Genomic DNA, 24,288 nt, shown 5'->3' with positions numbered 1-24,288 from the left:
ATGTGTACAAATATGGATGCATTTGGAAGTGTTACACATTAAAAAAGTTTATTCTTCTTTCAGTCACACTTCTTTCATCAACCAACCCGTGAAGCACTGACACAAGAAGGAAGAAAGATAGAAGTTGTATCGAGAAAAATCAGGAAGTACATAATCAGTCTTGTGAAGCGGCCTCATTGGTTTTACTACTGTACTTTCTTCCTCACATTAATGGCTATTTTTGTCGGCATCTTCCTCATCCTCCCTGGTCTCACAGGTCAGTCACAGGTTACTTCATATTTGTGTGTTTACAGGTTTATTGTCTTATTATTTAGCTGGGTCTCATATTATCATAGCACATGTAGGAAAATGCATTACAATGTTCTGTAGCTGTCTGAGCAGTGCACAGTATTTACAGCATCATGTCAACACAAATTTGTGTGGAGAGAATGAAATGTTTCTGTTTACAATAATGTATATGTGTTGCAGGTATTCACAGTATAAGTACAGTCAGTTATGTAACGGTGGAAAAAGGAGGTTCCATCTCTATCCCATGTTTCTACGAGTCAAAGTACACAGACAATGAGAAATATCTGTGTAAAGGATGTAAGTGGAAAATCTGCTCATATGAAGTTAAAACAAATCAGTACAATTCAACAAAGTATCTGATCTCTGACGACCAAAACCAAGGAGTTGTTACCTGGACTATTAATGACCTGACAGAGGAGGACACAGACTGTTACTGGTGTGTCATGGAGATAAACCATCGACCTGATAATGGAAAATGTTTTAATGTTCGTGTCACTGGAAAAGGTCAGAGCTTTGAATTTACTACAGTACATATGGGAGCCAGTGTGGAACAATGTGGAGGGACAATTCTTGTTTGCTAAAGAGCACAATTACAGTATTTAATTAAAAAATAAACAGTTTGAAAAATCATCTGTGAATACACGTGTTTATCAAACTTTTTTTCTTTAAGGCGATGCCACTCTCTATGTGGATTCTCAAGAGGTGACAGGGTTTATTGGAGACCAAATAACCATCGACTGTCACTATAGAGGATCTAAACAAATAAAGTGGTGCAGGACTGGTGGTGAAGGACACACATCCTGTATCGAAGACTCTGGGAAAATAGATGAGACAAAGGTGACTATTAATAGAAATACCCCTGGTGTTATTACTGTGACTATGAGTGAACTGAGGGAGAGGAGCAGTGGTTGGTATTGGTGCACTGATGAAGACCTGCAGATGCCGGTGCATGTAACCATTAAAGAGAGACCTACCACCAGTAAGTACTTCACATAATAGTAAATCATAAATATATACGTTATATGACATTATGTACTGTGTACTGTAATTTGATTACCTCCGCCAAGGAGGTTATGTTTTTGCCAGGGTTTGTTTGTTTGTTTGTCTGTTTGTTTGTTTGTTTGTTTGTTTGTTTGTTTGTTTGTTTGTCTGTCCGTTAGTGTGCAACATAACTCAAAAAGTTATGGACAGATTTTGATGAAATTTTCAGGGTTTGTTGGAAATGGGATTAGGAAGAAATGATTAAATTTTGGTGGTGATCGGGAGTGGGGGGGCCCACGGGGGGGCCCATTTCCAACAAACCCTGAAAATTTCATCAAAATCTGTCCATAACTTTTTGAGTTATGTTGCACACTAACGGACAGACAAGCAGACAGACAGACAAACAAACAAACCCTGGCAAAAACATAACTTCCTTGGCGTGGGGGGGCCCACGGGGGGGGCCACTGATCAGCCTTGGCGGAGGTCTGAGCTCTCCGAGTGCTTCTAGTTTAATATGGATTCATAATGTTATATTACTTTGTTAATCACTGTGTTGAAAATAAGCAACAATTGCAACAACAACCAGACAGTCAATGACTATATCATCCTCTACCAAACCTGTCAATCACACATGTGTGAGTCAAGAACCGACCACAGAACAAACTGGAACACACAGGTTAGTAAGATTTAAACCTGTATGTTTTATAGATTCAATCATATGATAAATAAAACTGCTTTGTTATTTATAGATAGAAATAAAACCACTGATGTATTAATGATTAGAAAAATAACTGAATGTCAGTGTGGTACTGATTAAACATGTCATGTGTGTTTTTCTATCATTTGTGCAGCAGCTCATCCAGTCATCTGCTGAGTTTCATCATTCCTTTGTGTTTGCTGCTGCTGATTGTAACGGTGGCCGTACTCACCTGGTTCATGTTGAAAAGACGCAGTAAGTTTGTCCAGAACTGTACATGAATCCAGTTCATCCTATTTAGACTAAATGTACAGAGTCACTGTGCTGTGATTCAGTCACAATTTTCCACTGTTTTATTTTTAGAATCACCAGCCACAGCTGAGGTAAGATGGTTTTCATTTTATTTCAACATTTCCAAGTTTTATATTGGTTTTGTGTTTTTGGAATTCATAAGGTAAACAGAGGAAAAGATGAATGATGGTGAATATTCTGTGTCATATTTGGTTTGTTTTATCAGGATGAACAGACAGTAACATACAGTACTGTGGCACATGTGAGAAAAACCACAGCCCAGGTAAATAAATTAATTAATCAAAATTACAACGAAAAACTGAGTAACACTGTTTCTACACCACATATCTATAGAAACATACTGTGTGTACTAGAACTACTTTGTCTTCATCTTTGTTTCTCACCTCTTACCATGTTTGTCACACAAAGATAGAAGTGTTAGGTGTGAACTTTGTGACACAGCTTGTTTTCCATTATGAGGATGTTATAAACACTTTATTTACTTCAATATAGTGTGAAGAGGATGTAACATACTGCAATGTTACAAACAGAAAATCAACTTCAGGCCAGGTATGTGTTCAAATACATTTTAAGTTTGTAACAAAGTACAAGAAAACACTAAATCTGGTTCTTTCTATACCTCAGTGTTTATATCTACACAGGAAATTTATAAAGTTTACTCAAATGAAAAAAGTTTATGCTGCATCAGTTAACGCTTGGTCCCTCTTTAAAAAGAGTAAAAGTTTTTCTTTGGGTAGAGTTCTCCAAACTCAATATAGAGCCAAATTTACTCTTTTTGAGGAAATACTTTGACTCTGGAAAAAATGCTCAGTAATTTTTCCTGTGAACATCTGCATCAGATCTATTAAAAACATTACTCTTTGCTTTGTGTATTTACTTGCTTCTCTTTTCAGGTTGAAGCGATAGATGTCAGGGTGACCTACAGTACACTGGCTCTGCAGCGATGACTTTCAAGTTTCCTGTCAAATATTTTAACCTTTTATCAGGCAAGTGACTGTTCTGATCATTTCCACTCACATTACAAGACAGCAACAGTTCCAGTGAGGACGGTGAGTCAACAGTCTCAGGTCCAATGTGGTCTACAGGGTCTGTAAGGTCCACCTCTGCATGAACAGTGAGTGTACCTGCTTTGTTAGGTACCATGAAGTAATGGTACTAATGTAAGGAATGATGTTCAAAGGGATGATATGTGTCTGGATCAGCACTTATGTTGTTCTAATGTTCTAAAACACATGTTCCTTTCACATAACATGTGTTTTTCTTGTATATTTTTTATATATACTTCCTGGATTTTTTTTTTTTTTTTTGCCACTTATGGGCAAGGAACCAAATACAGTAACTTCATTGACCTTGATTTTCTACATGACAATAAAAAATTGTGAAAAATTTCACAAAAGTAATAAAGTTGTATTATGTCTTCAAATAACACATTAAGGTTGACATTTTGAATTTCAGAGTATTTCTATGAGTGCCCTATAAAAATGTAATATACTTATCCATCATTTGTTGTTACGCATTAAACTGTACATATGGGGGGAAAAAAGTTTAGACGACTGTGCTGCACTATACTTAGGGTATGTGTATGTGGTTTACAGTCTATTCTTTGTATTTGTCAGTAAACGTCTATACAGCAGACTTTCTTTCCATGTTTTATCATATTTAACCCATCTTTCCCCTCATAGAGGCCACTGAATAATCCCATCCTGGCATGCAATGATATCACCAAATATGATCTTTTGCAGTTGACTTCAAGAATAATATTTAAAGCAACAAAGTTAAAGTCATAAAATTATAACGGTACTGGAAGAAATATTTGAATAAAAATGCAAAACAAAAAAATTATACATAAATATGGATGCATTTGTTAGTGGAAGTGCATCCTGGCCTCTTGTTCATCCAGAAGATATCAGAAAGTTGCACATGAATGAATAGAAAAATTATGAAGAAGAAAATTGATCTCATTGAATTTGTCATACTCTTATTTAAAATCGTGATGCTTCATTTCAGCATTTTTCCCAATCTTCACCAGACTCACAGGTCAACTATAGGGGTCGTTTTATAACTGTGTTTGTTAATGTTTCCATTTTGTGTCTATGGGTTTCATAAAGATACAACAAACCAACCGAGTAGTTCAGGAAAGTTTCACATTTCTGGCAAGTAAGTAAGTAAGTAAATTTTATTTATGGAGCACTTTTCACAGTCACAAAGTGCTTTATCAATTCAGATCAGAATCAAATCAAGTTTACAGAGACCCAACAGAATCCTCCAGGAGCAATAGAGATATAGAGAGACTGGGGGAGGGGGGGTTGGGGGGGGGGACGACACACATGGAGTACTTTATGATGAATACATAAAGTGTAATGAGTTTGTGGTGGCCCTGGGTCAGGTGGGAAAGTAAAAAGCCTTTTTGAACAGGAGGGTTTTGAGGTGTTTTTTTTTTAAAGCTCTCTACAGAGTCCATGGACCGTAGGTGTAGAGGCAGGTCATTCCATAGACGTGGTGCCACAGCTTTAAAAGACCTGTCACCATGTGTGCTAAAACAGGTGCGTGGAACCATCAGCAGGTGCTGTCCTGAAGACCTCAAGGTACGAGTCGAGCTGTAGGGCTGGATCAGGGAAGCAATGTATGCAGGGGCCTGGCCATGTAGAGCCCAGAAAGTTAGCACCAGAATTTTGACATGAAAACGATATAGAACAGGGAAACAGTGGAGAGATTTAAGAATGGGAGTGACGTGGGTTCTCCTGTTTGTGCAGGTCAGAAGCCTTGCAGCAGAGTTCTGGACAAAGAATAAGACAACAAAAGACAAAGAATATTCCCAGTAATAATAATAATAATAATAATAATAATAATAATAATAATAATAATAATAATAAGTAATAATAATGACAATGTCATGGCGATGACATTTATTGAACAAACTGATGGGAACTCCAGTGTTAGAATGTGTTTTCAGCTGACCAGAGGTAAGACCTGTTGAGATGCTTTAGTCTGGAATAAAAAAAATAAAATAAAATAGGGCTTTAAACCATAAAGACCCAAACAACCACCAGTGACTGATCCTAAATGATTAATATCTGTTAATCCATTAATCATGACAATCCATATGAATACAGTTTGTTGTCTTTTCATGGTCGTCAGATTTCACTCATTTGGACATTCAGAGGCTCCTTGGTTACCATGGAAACAACACCAACTTCTACAACATTGATTCACCAGTAAAATCCATGGAGTTTGATCAATGACAGTGGATGGAGACACTTTGTTTATGTTCAGTTAATCATATATTTTACTAAAAAGTCACTTTTTCTTCAGTTTTCTGTTTTTGAAATAATAACCCATAACTTTAATCTGAGCTTTAATGAACCTCTACATGATCGGTGAATTCAATATAGGAAAATAACTCATTTTAAATGCAAAATACAAAGGGTAATATTATAATAAATGGTAATAAATCACCTAAGAAAAATTAAACAGAAAAAAAAAAAATCATTTGGGAACAGACACAAAGTAACACTGGGGTTTTATGGGTTAATGTTCTTTATTCTGGATGTTGATTGTTCCTTGTTAAAATACTCCTGTACCAGTGGGAGATCACAGCATTTAATGGGACTAATACAGCCATCAAATGTCACTACAGTGTCTCTGACAGAAAGGCTTGGTAGGTCATGTGTGACAAAGTCTGGATCAATAGTCAGGACAAAGGTGACCATTGATGTAACTGATGTGGACTGAGGGAGGAGAGAAGCAGCTGGTACTGGTGTGAGACAGGAACCTACAGATACCAGTTAAAAACCAGATTACTGCCTATAAATACAGTTGATTATAGAATTATCTATACTTTTAGTTTTGCTGCAGTATTATTTAAAAAGCAAGTTTATGTAAAATAAATAGATAAAATAAAATAATAAAATAAAATAAAATAGAAGATGAAGAAGAAGACTTTGTTATACTTTTTATATGAAGTCACACAAAGTATACACAAAGCAGTTCATGTAAGAATTTCAAGGAAAAAATGAATAAATATGTATGTAAACAGTTTTCACTTCTTTGCTTCTTCAAAGTCTCTTCAATACAGACCAGTTGTTCTGTCTGTTGCAACAACAAAATCTGTCTGCAGAACACTGTGATAACACAGATATGCCCTAAATTATGTAATGAATATGACATTCTCACTTTAAACTTTTACTGAAAAGTCAAATACCTACTATTTTAACAGCAGTAAATATGTTTAACTAATCCAGTTTTAGGAAATTGTGTTGTTTTACCCACACCTCTGTCTTTTCTCTGTTCATTCACCACCATTTAAAGCTGAAGAAAAACAGAAACTATTGTATGGGGCCATTATTGTAGCAATATTATTTGCAAATGCGTGTGGAGAGTTGAGTGTCCGTATTTCAATCTGTCTGTGCGCAGTCGGATTTGCAAATGTGTAAATGAATCTGTAAATGCGTGATGAGATTTGTGTGTCTGTACAACAATCTGCAAATGTGTAAAAAAAAAAAAAAAAAAAAACTTGTGTGTGTGTAATCAGATTTGAAAAGTCAAAGTATTTTCACTACAAGACCCAGAAATACAGACAAATCATTGGTTACAAGTCAAGCGGCTTCTCGATTGGCTCTCTTTACACACGTGAATTCCGCTACACTTCTGCCGTGACAGATCCACAAATGCGTAGCGGGATTTGTCTGTAAAACCAGGGTTTGTGTGCCTGGGCTCAGGCTGCCCTGGGCTCAGGCTGCCTCATTCCGGCTGCGCTCGGCTTTGTTCGCTCTTTTCATTGGTAGTAATACAGCCTACATACCACCAGTCGGCGGTATTTTAAGGGTACATGACATTACTGGGCTTAGTGGTGGTTGTACCCATAGACATACGTGTACCTGCAAAGTTGCGGGCGATGGAATCCCGGCTGTTTGCTGTAAATATATTTGTTTCTGGGGGTTTTTTCCTGCAGTTTTTTTTTTTTATTATTTTTTTATCAGTAATATTGTTGAGCTTTCTAAAAATACAACATTATCGAGATCTGTGAACAAGTTGCGTTTGCTGGGCTAACCGTTCATCGGGTTGCACTAGCTAGCTAACCACGTAAACTCACGTCAGGTACAAGAGCGAACAAAGCCGAACGCAGCTGCTGAGTTTCATCATTCCTTTGTGTTTGCTGCTGCTGATTGTAACGGTGGCCGTACTCACCTGGTTCATGTTGAAAAGACACAGTAAGTCTGTCCAGAACTGTACATGAATCCAGTTCATCCTATTTAGACTAAATGTACAGAGTCACTGTGCTGTGATTCAGTCACAATTTTCCACCGTTTTATTTTTAGAGTCACCAGCCACAGCTGAGGTAAGGTGGATTTATATTAGTGTTGTCATTTTATTTTCAATATAACTATCTGTGTTATCTGTTTTTCATTATTTAGTTCAGCTTCATTAGATTGCGAATATTTCCAAGTTTTACATTTGTTTTATGTTTTTGGACTTCAGAAGGTGAACAGAGGAACTGATTAACATGATGGTGAATATTCTGTCATATTTGGTTTGTTTTATCAGGATGAACAGACAGTAACGTACAGTACTGTGACGCATGTGAGAAAAACCACAGCCCAGGTAAACTGTATATAAATACAATTATGGAGAAAAACTGAACGTAACATAAACATACTTTTGTTGTATACTTCAGCTGCACTGCTTCATTATCATTGTCTCTCATTTCTGACCATGTCTATTATCATAATCATTTTATCTTATAACACTGGTCTACAATTTTTTTTAAATGATCTCCCTCAGAGATTAAATGTGCTAAATGATATGTATTTTAATAAGATTAATTGGAAAACAAATGACAAAAGTGCTGGTTTACTGATGTTTTCAAGGTATATGAAAGTGTTATTATTGGTTTATGTACATTTATACAATAGATTTATCAATCTTCCACTAGATAGAACCTGTAAAGTGAATGTATTATCATGTGCAGGCAGTGTTTTGAAGTAGATCTGATAACTCTGAGACAAATATCCCTTTGAGTAAAACCCTTTCTCTCATAAATTCTCAAATTTCACATTTTGACCCAAGACTATATCTTTGAAACTTCAGCCAACCAGCATTTGTGACTTGATTTTTCTTTTTCAGTGACTCACATGTAGTAAAATGTCACTACTTTTATTCTGGAAGCATTTTACTTTTAGAACAGTGTAATTAATCTGAGGAATATACTGGAAACTGTTTCATTTACTTCTCTACTACAGTCTGAAGAGAAAGTCATATAATATAACATATATTATAAACAGGACATTCAACCCGTGTAATATCCTTAAAAATATGAATTTGACTATTTAACATACACAGGAAATGCAGCCTCTGTTTCTTGTTATATTACAGCGTTAATAGGTACATCTAAATCTAATCTAAAACGTATTAAAACATCAAATTTCCATTTCTGTTTCCTTCCACAGCAGATAAATACTGAAGATGAAGCAGACGTCATGTACAGCACTGTGTTTTACATTGCACAACAAAATACACACCAGGTAAATATGACCCTGATCTCAGTCACACTGTTTCTCATTCACAGTTTCAAAATTATATATATTTTCCAAGCTTTTTGTATTCTTTGTCTTCTTTACAGCTTTTAATTTTGCCTCTGTTTTCAGGTTGAAGATGAGAATGTGACCTGCAGCACAGTGGTTCATCGCTAGTGAAATTATGAAATAACTTTCTGACTTCCTGTCTACTTGTTAATACCTTTATCAGTCATTTGCTGTTGTCCATCAAACCGTAGCCTACTGCTCTCCATATGTACCTATGAGGATATTTCAGTATGTGTTTTCACAATCTATGATCTGTATTTGTTAATAAACATGAATAAAGTATTCTGTCTTTTTCCTCTTGTAAAATTTTTAACCTTCAGTTTTCAACTCAGACAAACCTTTTAACAAATTCATCCTCAGACATACATTATATAAAGTGCTCCCTCTCATGGCAGAGTTAGGGAACAACATTTAGAGAAATACACGTAACCCAGATAGACCCAAACATCTACTGTAGACCAAAACCATCTACTGATCTAAACTGTTTAATACCTGTTGATCCATTAATCCTATCAATACATGTAAATAATTGGTGTAAAATGCAGTTATTCATCTTTTCATGGTCATCAGATATGACTCATTTGGACGTTCAGAGACTCTAGTGAACGTGGAAACCCCATCATCTTCTACAACATTGATTCACCAGTAAAACCCATGGAGTTGGATCAATGACAGTGATTGGACACACTGGATTTATGTTCAGTTGATGTATTTTTCTGAAAAAGTTACTTTTCCTTCAGTTTTCTCTGTTTTTGATTTAATAATCCTTACCTTTCATCTGCGCTTTTATGAGCATCTACATGATCAGTAATTTAAATACAGGAAAATGCCAGTTTTTCACAAAAAATGCAAAACAGAAAATAATATTACACTAAATAGTGATAAATTTTCTTTTTCCACCAGGCTATAAGAATGCTGAACTCCCTCCGTGCTCTACCCCCCTCACACACTCACACTTAGGACTCTAACACCCTCCCCCCAGACCATCACCACTTTAGTGCAAGTGATGCACATATGCACCTTGTTTGTTCTTTGTTACTCCTCTATTGCACTCTTTTATATTTACCTTCACACTCTTCTATGTTATTTGCACTTTTCCGTGTTATTTGCACTTTATGTTTACTGCACTGTGGGGCCTTAGAGTCCAGTAATTTCAGCTCTCTCTGTATTCAATGTACATGGCAGAACTGACAATAAAGATGACTTTGACTTTGACTTTGAAATCTTTTCAGAAAGGTTAAAGAGAAAACAAATCTTTTTGGAACTGTCACAGAAGCAGCACTGGGTCTTCATGGGTTAAATCATTAATAAAGTAGAGTGAGAAGGGATCAGTTTGCAGCTAAAAATACAAAGCAAACTCATTCCAAATGTGTACAAATATGGATGCATTTGGAAGTGTTACACATTCAGAAAGTTTATTCTTCTTTCATCAAAGTTACACTTCTTTCACCAACCAACCCGTGAAGCACTGACGCAAGAAGGAAGAAAGATAGAAGCTGTATCGAGAAAAATCAGGAAGTACATAATCAGTCTTGTGAAGCGGCCTCATTGGTTTTACTACTGTACTTTCTTCCTCACATTAATGGTTATTTTTGTCGGCATCTTCCTCATCCTCCCTGGTCTCACAGGTCAGTCACAGGTTACTTCATATTTGTGTGTTTACAGGTTTATTGTCTTATTATTTAGCTGGGTCTCATATTATCATAGCACATGTAGGAAAATGCATTACAATGTTCTGTAGCTGTCTGAGCAGTGCACAGTATTTACAGCATCATGTCAACACAAATTTGTGTGGAGAGAATAAAATGTTTCTGTTTACAGTAATGTATATGTGTTGCAGGTATTCACAGTATAAGTACAGTCAGTAAGGTAACGGTGGAAAAAGGAGGTTCCATCTCTATCCCGTGTTTCTACGAGTCAAAGTACACAGACAATGAGAAATATCTGTGTAAAGGATGTAAGTGGAAAATCTGCTCATATGAAGTTAAAACAAATCAGTACAATTCAACAAAGTATCTGATCTCTGACGACCAAAACCAAGGAGTTGTTACCTGGACTATTAATGACCTGACAGAGGAGGACACAGATTGTTATTGGTGTGTCATGGAGATAAACCAGGGACGTGATGATGGAAATTGTTTTATTGTTTTTGTCACTGGAAAAGGTAAGAGCTTTGAATTTACTACAGTACATATGGGATCCAGTATGGAAAAACATGGAGGGAGAATTCTTGTTTGCTAAAGAGCACAATTACAGTTTTTAATCAAAAAAAAAAAAAAGAAACAGTTTGAAACATCATCTGTGAATACACATGTTTATCAAACTTGTTTTCTTTAAGGCGATGCCACGCTCTATGTGGATTCTCAGGAGGTGACAGGGTTTATTGGAGACCAAATAACCATCGACTGTCACTATAGAGGATCTAAACAAATAAAGTGGTGCAGGACTGGTGGTGAAGGACCCACATCCTGTATCAAAGACTCTGGGAAAAAAGATGACACAAAGGTGACTATTAACAGAAATACCCCTGGTGTTATTACTGTGACTATGAGTGAACTGAGGGAGAGGAGCAGTGGTTGGTATTGGTGCACTGATGAAGACCTGCAGATGCCGGTGCATGTAACCATTAAAGAGAGACCTACCACCAGTAAGTACTTCACATAATAGTAAATCATAAATATATACGTTATATGACATTAAATGTTCTGTGTACTGCAATTTGATTTCATATGGATTCATAATGTTATATTACTCTGTTCATCACTTTGTTGAAAATAAGCAACAACAACCAGACAGTCAACGACCATATCATCCACGTCCAAACCTGTCAATCACACATATGTGAGTCAAGAACCAACCACAGAACAAACTAGAACACACTGGTTAGTAAGATTTAAACCTGTATGTTTTATAGATGCATTCATATGATAAATAAAACTGCTTTGTTATTTATAGATAGAATTAGGACCACTGATGTATTAATGATTAGAAAAATAACTGAATGTCAGTGTGGTACTGATTAAACATGTCATGTGTGTGTTTTTCTATCATTTGTGCAGCAGCTCATCCAATCATCTGCTGAGTTTCATCATTCCTTCCTGTTTACTGATTCTAACGTTGAATGCATCCATCTGGTTCATGTTGAAAAGACGCAGTAAGTCTGTCCAGAACTGTACATGAGTCCAGTTCATCCCATTTAGACTAAATGTACAGAGTCACTGTGCTGTGATTCAGTCACAATTTTCCACTATTTTATTTTTAGAGTCACCAGCCACAGCTGAGGTAAGGTGGATTTATATTAGTGTTGTCATTTTATTTCCAATATAAACATCTGTGTTGTCTGTTTTTCCATTATTTAGTTCAGTTTCATTAGATTGCAAATATTTCCAAGTTTTACGTTTGTTTTATGTTTTTGGACTTCAGAAGGTGAACAGAGGAACTGATTAACATGATGGTGAATATTCTGTCTCATATTTGGTTTGTTTTATCAGGATGAACAGACAGTAACGTACAGTACTGTGACGCATGTGAGAAAAACCACAGCCCAGGTAAACTGTATATAAATACAATTATGGAGAAAAACTGAACGTAACATAAACATACTTTTGTTTTATACTTCAGCTGCACTGCTTCATTATCATTTGTCTCTCATTTCTGACCATGTCTATTATCATAACCATTTTATCTTATAACACTTGTCTACAATTTTTTTTAAAATGATCTGCCTCAGAGATTAAATGTGCTAAATGATATGTATTTTAATAAGATTAATTGGAAAACAAATGACAAAAGTGCTGGTTTACTGATGTTTTCAAGGTATATGAAAGTGTTATTATTGGTTTATGTACATTTATACAATAGATTTATCAATCTCCACTAGAAAGAACCTGTAAAGTGAATGTATTGTCATGTGCAGGCAGTGTTTTGAAGTAGATCTGATAACTCTGAGACAAATATTCCCTTTGAGTAAAACCCATTCTCTCATAAATTCTCAAATTTCACATTTTGACCCAAGACTGTATCTTGGAAACTTCAGCCAACCAGCATTTGTGACTTGATTTTTCTTTTTCAGTGACTCACATGTAGTAAAATGTCACTACTTTTATTCTGGAAGCATTTTACTTGTAGAACAGTGTAATTAATCTGAGGAATATACTGGAAACCTTTCCATTTACTTCTCTACTACAGTCTGAAGAGAAAGTCATATAATATAACATCATATATTATAAACAGGACCTTCAACCTATGTAATATCCTTAAAATATGAATTTGACTATTTAACATACACAGGAAATGCAACCTCTGTTTCTTGTTATATTACAGCGTTAATAGGTACATCTAAATCTAATCTAAAACGTATTAAAACATCAAATTTCCATTTCTGTTTCCTTCCACAGCAGATACATACTGAAGATGAAGCAGACGTCATGTACAGCACTGTGTTTTACATTGCACAACAAAATACACACCAGGTAAATATGACCCTGATCTCAGTCACACTGTTTCTCATTCACAGTTTCATAATTATATATATTTTCCAGTCTTTTTGTATTCTTTGTCTTCTTTACAGCTTTTAATGTTTCCTCTGTTTTCAGGTTGAAGACAAAGATGAGAATGTGACCTACAGCACAGTGGTTCATCGCTAGTGAAATTATGAAATAACTTTCTGACTTCCTGTCTACTTGTTAATACCTTTATCAGTCATTTGCTGTTGTCCATCAAACCGTAGCCTACTGCTCTCCATATGTACCTATGAGGATATTTCAGTATGTGTTTTCACAATCTATGATCTGTATTTGTTAATAAACATGAATAAAGTATTCTGTCTTTTTCCTCTTGTATAATTTTTAACCTTCAGTTTTCAACTCAGACAAACCTTTTAACAAATTCATCCTCAGACAAACATTATATGAAGTGCTCCCTCTCATGGCAGAGTTAGGGAACAACATTTAGAGAAATACACTTAACCCAGAAAGACCCAAACATCAACTGTCGACCAAAACCATCTACTGATCTAAACTGTTTAACACCTGTTGATTCGCTAGTCCTATCAATACATGTAAATAATTGGTGTAAAATGCAGTTATTCATCTTTTCATGGTCATCAGATATGACCCATTTGGACGTTCAGAGACTCTAGTGAACGTGGAAACCCCATCATCTTCTACAACATTGATTCACCAGTAAAACCCATGGAGTTGGATCAATGACAGTGAATGTACACACTGGGTTTATATTCAGTTAATGATGTATTTTGCTTTCAAAGTCACTTTTTCTTCAGTTTTCTCTGTTTTTGATATAATAACCTTTAACTTTAATCTGAGCTTTTATGAACATCTACATGATCAGTAATTTACATATAAGAAAATGCCAGTTTTTAACAAAAAAATGCAAAACAGAAAATAATATTACACTAAACAGTGATAATTCAATTCAGAAGGGTTAAAGAGAAAACTAATTTTTTGGAACTGTCACAGAAGCAGCACTGGGTCTTTATGGATTAAATCAATAATAAAAGTAGAGTGGGAAGGGATCAGTTGCAGCTAAAAATACAAAGCAAACTCATTCCAAATGTGTACAAATATGGATGCATTTGGAAGTGTTACACATTAAAAAAGTTTATTCTTCTTTCAGTCACACTTCTTTCATCAACCAACCCGTGAAGCACTGACACAAGAAGGAAGAAAGATAGAAGTTGTATCGAGAAAAATCAGGAAGTACATAATCAGTCTTGTGAAGCGGCCTCATTGGTTTTACTACTGTACTTTCTTCCTCACATTAATGGCTATTTTTGTCGGCATCTTCCTCATCCTCCCTGGTCTCACAGGTCAGTCACAGGTTACTTCATATTTGTGTGTTTACAGGTTTATTGTCTTATTATTTAGCTGGGTCTCATATTATCATAGCACATGTAGGAAAATGCATTACAATGTTCTGTAGCTGTCTGAGCAGTGCACAGTATTTACAGCATCATGTCAACACAAATTTGTGTGGAGAGAATGAAATGTTTCTGTTTACAATAATGTATATGTGTTGCAGGTATTCACAGTATAAGTACAGTCAGTAAGGTAACGGTGGAAAAAGGAGGTTCCATCTCTATCCCATGTTTCTACGAGTCAAAGTACACAGACAATGAGAAATATCTGTGTAAAGGATGTAAGTGGAAAATCTGCTCATATGAAGTTAAAACAAATCAGTACAATTCAACAAAGTATCTGATCTCTGACGACCAAACCAAGGAGTTGTTACCTGGACTATTAATGACCTGACAGAGGAGGACACAGACTGTTACTGGTGTGTCATGGAGATAAACCATCGACCTGATAATGGAAAATGTTTTAATGTTCGTGTCACTGGAAAAGGTCAGAGCTTTGAATTTACTACAGTACATATGGGAGCCAGTGTGGAACAATGTGGAGGGACAATTCTTGTTTGCTAAAGAGCACAATTACAGTATTTAATTAAAAAATAAACAGTTTGAAAAATCATCTGTGAATACACGTGTTTATCAAACTTTTTTTTCTTTAAGGCGATGCCACTCTCTATGTGGATTCTCAAGAGGTGACAGGGTTTATTGGAGACCAAATAACCATCGACTGTCACTATAGAGGATCTAAACAAATAAAGTGGTGCAGGACTGGTGGTGAAGGACACACATCCTGTATCGAAGACTCTGGGAAAATAGATGAGACAAAGGTGACTATTAATAGAAATACCCCTGGTGTTATTACTGTGACTATGAGTGAACTGAGGGAGAGGAGCAGTGGTTGGTATTGGTGCACTGATGAAGACCTGCAGATGCCGGTGCATGTAACCATTAAAGAGAGACCTACCACCAGTAAGTACTTCACATAATAGTAAATCATAAATATATACGTTATATGACATTATGTACTGTGTACTGTAATTTGATTACCTCCGCCAAGGAGGTTATGTTTTTGCCAGGGTTTGTTTGTTTGTTTGTCTGTTTGTTTGTTTGTTTGTTTGTTTGTTTGTTTGTTTGTTTGTCTGTCCGTTAGTGTGCAACATAACTCAAAAAGTTATGGACAGATTTTGATGAAATTTTCAGGGTTTGTTGGAAATGGGATTAGGAAGAAATGATTAAATTTTGGTGGTGATCGGGAGTGGGGGGGCCCACGGGGGGGCCCATTTCCAACAAACCCTGAAAATTTCATCAAAATCTGTCCATAACTTTTTGAGTTATGTTGCACACTAACGGACAGACAAGCAGACAGACAGACAAACAAACAAACCCTGGCAAAAACATAACTTCCTTGGCGTGGGGGGGCCCACGGGGGGGGCCACTGATCAGCCTTGGCGGAGGTCTGAGCTCTCCGAGTGCTTCTAGTTTAATATGGATTCATAATGTTATATTACTTTGTTAATCACTGTGTTGAAAATAAGCAACAATTGCAACAACAACCAGACAGTCAATGACTATATCATCCTCTACCAAACCTGTCAATCACACATGTGTGAGTCAAGAACCGACCACAGAACAAACTGGAACACACAGGTTAGTAAGATTTAAACCTGTATGTTTTATAGATTCAATCATATGATAAATAAAACTGCTTTGTTATTTATAGATAGAAATAAAACCACTGATGTATTAATGATTAGAAAAATAACTGAATGTCAGTGTGGTACTGATTAAACATGTCATGTGTGTTTTTCTATCATTTGTGCAGCAGCTCATCCAGTCATCTGCTGAGTTTCATCATTCCTTTGTGTTTGCTGCTGCTGATTGTAACGGTGGCCGTACTCACCTGGTTCATGTTGAAAAGACGCAGTAAGTTTGTCCAGAACTGTACATGAATCCAGTTCATCCTATTTAGACTAAATGTACAGAGTCACTGTGCTGTGATTCAGTCACAATTTTCCACTGTTTTATTTTTAGAATCACCAGCCACAGCTGAGGTAAGATGGTTTTCATTTTATTTCAACATTTCCAAGTTTTATATTGGTTTTGTGTTTTTGGAATTCATAAGGTAAACAGAGGAAAAGATGAATGATGGTGAATATTCTGTGTCATATTTGGTTTGTTTTATCAGGATGAACAGACAGTAACATACAGTACTGTGGCACATGTGAGAAAAACCACAGCCCAGGTAAATAAATTAATTAATCAAAATTACAACGAAAAACTGAGTAACACTGTTTCTACACCACATATCTATAGAAACATACTGTGTGTACTAGAACTACTTTGTCTTCATCTTTGTTTCTCACCTCTTACCATGTTTGTCACACAAAGATAGAAGTGTTAGGTGTGAACTTTGTGACACAGCTTGTTTTCCATTATGAGGATGTTATAAACACTTTATTTACTTCAATATAGTGTGAAGAGGATGTAACATACTGCAATGTTACAAACAGAAAATCAACTTCAGGCCAGGTATGTGTTCAAATACATTTTAAGTTTGTAACAAAGTACAAGAAAACACTAAATCTGGTTCTTTCTATACCTCAGTGTTTATATCTACACAGGAAATTTATAAAGTTTACTCAAATGAAAAAAAGTTTATGCTGCATCAGTTAACGCTTGGTCCCTCTTTAAAAAGAGTAAAAGTTTTTCTTTGGGTAGAGTTCTCCAAACTCAATATAGAGCCAAATTTACTCTTTTTGAGGAAAATACTTTTGACTCTGGAAAAAATGCTCAGTAATTTTTCCTGTGAACATCTGCATCAGATCTATTAAAAACATTACTCTTTGCTTTGTGTATTTACTTGCTTCTCTTTTCAGGTTGAAGCGATAGATGTCAGGGTGACCTACAGTACACTGGCTCTGCAGCGATGACTTTCAAGTTTCCTGTCAAATATTTTAACCTTTTATCAGGCAAGTGACTGTTCTGATCATTTCCACTCACATTACAAGACAGCAACAGTTCCAGTGAGGACGGTGAGTCAACAGTCTCAGGTCCAATGTGGTCTACAGGGTCTGTAAGGTCCACCTCTGCATGAACAGTGAGTGTACCTGCTTTGTTAGGTACCATGAAGTAATGGTACTAATGTAAGGAATGATGTTCAAAGGGATGATATGTGTCTGGATCAGCACTTATGTTGTTCTAATGTTCTAAAACACATGTTCCTTTCACATAACATGTGTTTTTCTTGTATATTTTTTATATATACTTCCTGGATTTTTTTTTTTTTTTGCCACTTATGGGCAAGGAACCAAATACAGTAACTTCATTGACCTTGATTTTCTACATGACAATAAAAAATTGTGAAAAATTTCACAAAAGTAATAAAGTTGTATTATGTCTTCAAATAACACATTAAGGTTGACATTTTGAATTTCAGAGTATTTCTATGAGTGCCCTATAAAAATGTAATATACTTATCCATCATTTGTTGTTACGCATTAAACTGTACATATGGGGGGAAAAAAAGTTTAGACGACTGTGCTGCACTATACTTAGGGTATGTGTATGTGGTTTACAGTCTATTCTTTGTATTTGTCAGTAAACGTCTATACAGCAGACTTTCTTTCCATGTTTTATCATATTTAACCCATCTTTCCCCTCATAGAGGCCACTGAATAATCCCATCCTGGCATGCAATGATATCACCAAATATGATCTTTTGCAGTTGACTTCAAGAATAATATTTAAAGCAACAAAGTTAAAGTCATAAAATTATAACGGTACTGGAAGAAATATTTGAATAAAAATGCAAAACAAAAAAATTATACATAAATATGGATGCATTTGTTAGTGGAAGTGCATCCTGGCCTCTTGTTCATCCAGAAGATATCAGAAAGTTGCACATGAATGAATAGAAAAATTATGAAGAAGAAAATTGATCTCATTGAATTTGTCATACTCTTATTTAAAATCGTGATGCTTCATTTCAGCATTTTTCCCAATCTTCACCAGACTCACAGGTCAACTATAGGGGTCGTTTTATAACTGTGTTTGTTAATGTTTCCATTTTGTGTCTATGGGTTTCATAAAGATACAACAAACCAACCGAGTAGTTCAGGAAAGTTTCACATTTCTGGCAAGTAAGTAAGTAAGTAAATTTTATTTATGGAGCACTTTTCACAGTCACAAAGTGCTTTATCAATTCAGATCAGAATCAAATCAAGTTTACAGAGACCCAACAGAATCCTCCAGGAGCAATAGAGATATAGAGAGACTGGGGGAGGGGGGGGGGGGGGGGGGGACGACACACATGGAGTACTTTATGATGAATACATAAAGTGTAATGAGTTTGTGGTGGCCCTGGGTCAGGTGGGAAAGTAAAAAGCCTTTTTGAACAGGAGGGTTTTGAGGTGTTTTTTTTTTAAAGCTCTCTACAGAGTCCATGGACCGTAGGTGTAGAGGCAGGTCATTCCATAGACGTGGTGCCACAGCTTTAAAAGACCTGTCACCATGTGTGCTAAAACAGGTGCGTGGAACCATCAGCAGGTGCTGTCCTGAAGACCTCAAGGTACGAGTCGAGCTGTAGGGCTGGATCAGGGAAGCAATGTATGCAGGGGCCTGGCCATGTAGAGCCCAGAAAGTTAGCACCCAGAATTTTGACATGAAAACGATATAGAACAGGGAAACAGTGGAGAGATTTAAGAATGGGAGTGACGTGGGTTCTCCTGTTTGTGCAGGTCAGAAGCCTTGCAGCAGAGTTCTGGACAAAGAATAAGACAACAAAAGACAAAGAATATTCCCAGTAATAATAATAATAATAATAATAATAATAATAATAATAATAATAATAATAATAATAATAAGTAATAATAATGACAATGTCATGGCGATGACATTTATTGAACAAACTGATGGGAACTCCAGTGTTAGAATGTGTTTTCAGCTGACCAGAGGTAAGACCTGTTGAGATGCTTTAGTCTGGAATAAAAAAAATAAAATAAAATAGGGCTTTAAACCATAAAGACCCAAACAACCACCAGTGACTGATCCTAAATGATTAATATCTGTTAATCCATTAATCATGACAATCCATATGAATACAGTTTGTTGTCTTTTCATGGTCGTCAGATTTCACTCATTTGGACATTCAGAGGCTCCTTGGTTACCATGGAAACAACACCAACTTCTACAACATTGATTCACCAGTAAAATCCATGGAGTTTGATCAATGACAGTGGATGGAGACACTTTGTTTATGTTCAGTTAATCATATATTTTACTAAAAAAGTCACTTTTTCTTCAGTTTTCTGTTTTTGAAATAATAACCCATAACTTTAATCTGAGCTTTAATGAACCTCTACATGATCGGTGAATTCAATATAGGAAAATAACTCATTTTAAATGCAAAATACAAAGGGTAATATTATAATAAATGGTAATAAATCACCTAAGAAAAATTAAACAGAAAAAAAAAAAATCATTTGGGAACAGACACAAAAGTAACACTGGGGTTTTATGGGTTAATGTTCTTTATTCTGGATGTTGATTGTTCCTTGTTAAAATACTCCTGTACCAGTGGGAGATCACAGCATTTAATGGGACTAATACAGCCATCAAATGTCACTACAGTGTCTCTGACAGAAAGGCTTGGTAGGTCATGTGTGACAAAGTCTGGATCAATAGTCAGGACAAAGGTGACCATTGATGTAACTGATGTGGACTGAGGGAGGAGAGAAGCAGCTGGTACTGGTGTGAGACAGGAAACCTACAGATACCAGTTAAAAACCAGATTACTGCCTATAAATACAGTTGATTATAGAATTATCTATACTTTTAGTTTTGCTGCAGTATTATTTAAAAAGCAAGTTTATGTAAAATAAAATAGATAAAATAAAATAATAAAATAAAATAAAATAGAAGATGAAGAAGAAGACTTTGTTATACTTTTTATATGAAGTCACACAAAGTATACACAAAGCAGTTCATGTAAGAATTTCAAGGAAAAAATGAATAAATATGTATGTAAACAGTTTTCACTTCTTTGCTTCTTCAAAGTCTCTTCAATACAGACCAGTTGTTCTGTCTGTTGCAACAACAAAATCTGTCTGCAGAACACTGTGATAACACAGATATGCCCTAAATTATGTAATGAATATGACATTCTCACTTTAAACTTTTACTGAAAAGTCAAATACCTACTATTTTAACAGCAGTAAATATGTTTAACTAATCCAGTTTTAGGAAATTGTGTTGTTTTACCCACACCTCTGTCTTTTCTCTGTTCATTCACCACCATTTAAAGCTGAAGAAAAACAGAAACTATTGTATGGGGCCATTATTGTAGCAATATTATTTGCAAATGCGTGTGGAGAGTTGAGTGTCCGTATTTCAATCTGTCTGTGCGCAGTCGGATTTGCAAATGTGTAAATGAATCTGTAAATGCGTGATGAGATTTGTGTGTCTGTACAACAATCTGCAAATGTGTAAAAAAAAAAAAAAAAAAAAACTTGTGTGTGTGTAATCAGATTTGAAAAGTCAAAGTATTTTCACTACAAGACCCAGAAATACAGACAAATCATTGGTTACAAGTCAAGCGGCTTCTCGATTGGCTCTCTTTACACACGTGAATTCCGCTACACTTCTGCCGTGACAGATCCACAAATGCGTAGCGGGATTTGTCTGTAAAACCAGGGTTTGTGTGCCTGGGCTCAGGCTGCCCTGGGCTCAGGCTGCCTCATTCCGGCTGCGCTCGGCTTTGTTCGCTCTTTTCATTGGTAGTAATACAGCCTACATACCACCAGTCGGCGGTATTTTAAGGGTACATGACATTACTGGGCTTAGTGGTGGTTGTACCCATAGACATACGTGTACCTGCAAAGTTGCGGGCGATGGAATCCCGGCTGTTTGCTGTAAATATATTTGTTTCTGGGGGTTTTTTCCTGCAGTTTTTTTTTTTTATTATTTTTTTATCAGTAATATTGTTGAGCTTTCTAAAAATACAACATTATCGAGATCTGTGAACAAGTTGCGTTTGCTGGGCTAACCGTTCATCGGGTTGCACTAGCTAGCTAACCACGTAAACTCACGTCAGGTACAAGAGCGAACAAAGCCGAACGCAGCTGCTGAGTTTCATCATTCCTTTGTGTTTGCTGCTGCTGATTGTAACGGTGGCCGTACTCACCTGGTTCATGTTGAAAAGACACAGTAAGTCTGTCCAGAACTGTACATGAATCCAGTTCATCCTATTTAGACTAAATGTACAGAGTCACTGTGCTGTGATTCAGTCACAATTTTCCACCGTTTTATTTTTAGAGTCACCAGCCACAGCTGAGGTAAGGTGGATTTATATTAGTGTTGTCATTTTATCTTCAATATAACTATCTGTGTTATCTGTTTTTCATTATTTAGTTCAGCTTCATTAGATTGCGAATATTTCCAAGTTTTACATTTGTTTTATGTTTTTGGACTTCAGAAGGTGAACAGAGGAACTGATTAACATGATGGTGAATATTCTGTCATATTTGGTTTGTTTTATCAGGATGAACAGACAGTAACGTACAGTACTGTGACGCATGTGAGAAAAACCACAGCCCAGGTAAACTGTATATAAATACAATTATGGAGAAAAACTGAACGTAACATAAACATACTTTTGTTGTATACTTCAGCTGCACTGCTTCATTATCATTTGTCTCTCATTTCTGACCATGTCTATTATCATAATCATTTTATCTTATAACACTGGTCTACAATTTTTTTTAAATGATCTCCCTCAGAGATTAAATGTGCTAAATGATATGTATTTTAATAAGATTAATTGGAAAACAAATGACAAAAGTGCTGGTTTACTGATGTTTTCAAGGTATATGAAAGTGTTATTATTGGTTTATGTACATTTATACAATAGATTTATCAATCTTCCACTAGATAGAACCTGTAAAGTGAATGTATTATCATGTGCAGGCAGTGTTTTGAAGTAGATCTGATAACTCTGAGACAAATATTCCCTTTGAGTAAAACCCTTTCTCTCATAAATTCTCAAATTTCACATTTTGACCCAAGACTATATCTTTGAAACTTCAGCCAACCAGCATTTGTGACTTGATTTTTCTTTTTCAGTGACTCACATGTAGTAAAATGTCACTACTTTTATTCTGGAAGCATTTTACTTTTAGAACAGTGTAATTAATCTGAGGAATATACTGGAAACTGTTTCATTTACTTCTCTACTACAGTCTGAAGAGAAAGTCATATAATATAACATATATTATAAACAGGACATTCAACCCGTGTAATATCCTTAAAAATATGAATTTGACTATTTAACATACACAGGAAATGCAGCCTCTGTTTCTTGTTATATTACAGCGTTAATAGGTACATCTAAATCTAATCTAAAACGTATTAAAACATCAAATTTCCATTTCTGTTTCCTTCCACAGCAGATAAATACTGAAGATGAAGCAGACGTCATGTACAGCACTGTGTTTTACATTGCACAACAAAATACACACCAGGTAAATATGACCCTGATCTCAGTCACACTGTTTCTCATTCACAGTTTCAAAATTATATATATTTTCCAAGCTTTTTGTATTCTTTGTCTTCTTTACAGCTTTTAATTTTGCCTCTGTTTTCAGGTTGAAGATGAGAATGTGACCTGCAGCACAGTGGTTCATCGCTAGTGAAATTATGAAATAACTTTCTGACTTCCTGTCTACTTGTTAATACCTTTATCAGTCATTTGCTGTTGTCCATCAAACCGTAGCCTACTGCTCTCCATATGTACCTATGAGGATATTTCAGTATGTGTTTTCACAATCTATGATCTGTATTTGTTAATAAACATGAATAAAGTATTCTGTCTTTTTCCTCTTGTAAAATTTTTAACCTTCAGTTTTCAACTCAGACAAACCTTTTAACAAATTCATCCTCAGACATACATTATATAAAGTGCTCCCTCTCATGGCAGAGTTAGGGAACAACATTTAGAGAAATACACGTAACCCAGATAGACCCAAACATCTACTGTAGACCAAAACCATCTACTGATCTAAACTGTTTAATACCTGTTGATCCATTAATCCTATCAATACATGTAAATAATTGGTGTAAAATGCAGTTATTCATCTTTTCATGGTCATCAGATATGACTCATTTGGACGTTCAGAGACTCTAGTGAACGTGGAAACCCCATCATCTTCTACAACATTGATTCACCAGTAAAACCCATGGAGTTGGATCAATGACAGTGATTGGACACACTGGATTTATGTTCAGTTGATGTATTTTTCTGAAAAAGTTACTTTTCCTTCAGTTTTCTCTGTTTTTGATTTAATAATCCTTACCTTCATCTGCGCTTTTATGAGCATCTACATGATCAGTAATTTAAATACAGGAAAATGCCAGTTTTTCACAAAAAATGCAAAACAGAAAATAATATTACACTAAATAGTGATAAATTTTCTTTTTCCACCAGGCTATAAGAATGCTGAACTCCCTCCGTGCTCTACCCCCCTCACACACTCACACTTAGGACTCTAACACCCTCCCCCCAGACC

The 24,288-nt window shown here is 35.8% G+C and overlaps 3 protein-coding genes across 12 annotated transcripts; all 3 read left to right on the top strand.

Moving 5' to 3' along the window:
* The first annotated feature begins 172 nt into the window (after window positions 1-172).
* Window positions 173-9,147, top strand: LOC115434440 (polymeric immunoglobulin receptor-like). 5 transcript variants are annotated; one of them, XM_030156392.1, is made up of 9 exons: window positions 173-256; window positions 469-792; window positions 959-1,267; window positions 1,915-1,945; window positions 2,121-2,221; window positions 7,597-7,616; window positions 7,823-7,879; window positions 8,728-8,799; window positions 8,923-9,147. In XM_030156392.1, exons 1-9 carry the CDS (start codon window positions 211-213, stop codon window positions 8,965-8,967), a joined length of 1,005 nt encoding a protein of 334 aa, XP_030012252.1. In that variant the 5' UTR covers window positions 173-210; the 3' UTR covers window positions 8,968-9,147. The 5 variants fall into 5 exon arrangements, 3 of the variants coding, with proteins under 3 accessions (XP_030012252.1, XP_030012250.1, XP_030012251.1); XM_030156390.1 differs by having other exon boundaries at window positions 1,834-1,945; XM_030156391.1 differs by lacking the exons at window positions 7,597-7,616; window positions 7,823-7,879; window positions 8,728-8,799; window positions 8,923-9,147 and adding exons at window positions 2,330-2,349; window positions 2,484-2,540; window positions 2,771-2,827; window positions 3,172-3,366 and having other exon boundaries at window positions 1,834-1,945.
* Window positions 9,148-10,398: 1,251 nt separating this feature from the next.
* On the top strand, window positions 10,399-13,678 carry LOC115434443 (polymeric immunoglobulin receptor-like). Of its 2 annotated transcripts, none has more exons than XM_030156399.1 (9): window positions 10,399-10,487; window positions 10,700-11,023; window positions 11,198-11,506; window positions 11,639-11,741; window positions 11,922-12,013; window positions 12,122-12,141; window positions 12,351-12,407; window positions 13,257-13,331; window positions 13,455-13,678. In XM_030156399.1, the coding sequence occupies exons 1-9, from the start codon at window positions 10,442-10,444 to the stop codon at window positions 13,503-13,505; spliced, it is 1,077 nt and encodes a 358-aa protein (XP_030012259.1). In that variant the 5' UTR covers window positions 10,399-10,441; the 3' UTR covers window positions 13,506-13,678. The 2 variants fall into 2 exon arrangements, with proteins under 2 accessions (XP_030012259.1, XP_030012258.1); XM_030156398.1 differs by having other exon boundaries at window positions 11,919-12,013.
* Window positions 13,679-14,597: 919 nt separating this feature from the next.
* Window positions 14,598-23,592, top strand: LOC115434445 (T-cell immunoglobulin and mucin domain-containing protein 4-like). 5 transcript variants are annotated; one of them, XM_030156403.1, is made up of 9 exons: window positions 14,598-14,686; window positions 14,899-15,221; window positions 15,389-15,697; window positions 16,345-16,375; window positions 16,551-16,651; window positions 22,040-22,059; window positions 22,266-22,322; window positions 23,173-23,244; window positions 23,368-23,592. In XM_030156403.1, exons 2-9 carry the CDS (start codon window positions 15,161-15,163, stop codon window positions 23,410-23,412), a joined length of 696 nt encoding a protein of 231 aa, XP_030012263.1. In that variant the 5' UTR covers window positions 14,598-14,686; window positions 14,899-15,160; the 3' UTR covers window positions 23,413-23,592. The 5 variants fall into 5 exon arrangements, 3 of the variants coding, with proteins under 3 accessions (XP_030012263.1, XP_030012261.1, XP_030012262.1); XM_030156401.1 differs by having other exon boundaries at window positions 16,264-16,375; XM_030156402.1 differs by lacking the exons at window positions 22,040-22,059; window positions 22,266-22,322; window positions 23,173-23,244; window positions 23,368-23,592 and adding exons at window positions 16,760-16,779; window positions 16,914-16,970; window positions 17,201-17,257; window positions 17,605-17,799 and having other exon boundaries at window positions 16,264-16,375.
* Window positions 23,593-24,288: the final 696 nt, after the last annotated feature.

The sequence above is a fragment of the Sphaeramia orbicularis genome, chromosome 15, assembly GCF_902148855.1.
Source record: "Sphaeramia orbicularis chromosome 15, fSphaOr1.1, whole genome shotgun sequence".
NCBI lineage: Eukaryota > Metazoa > Chordata > Actinopteri > Kurtiformes > Apogonidae > Sphaeramia > Sphaeramia orbicularis.
This window is presented reverse-complemented; position numbering and strand designations above follow the sequence as displayed.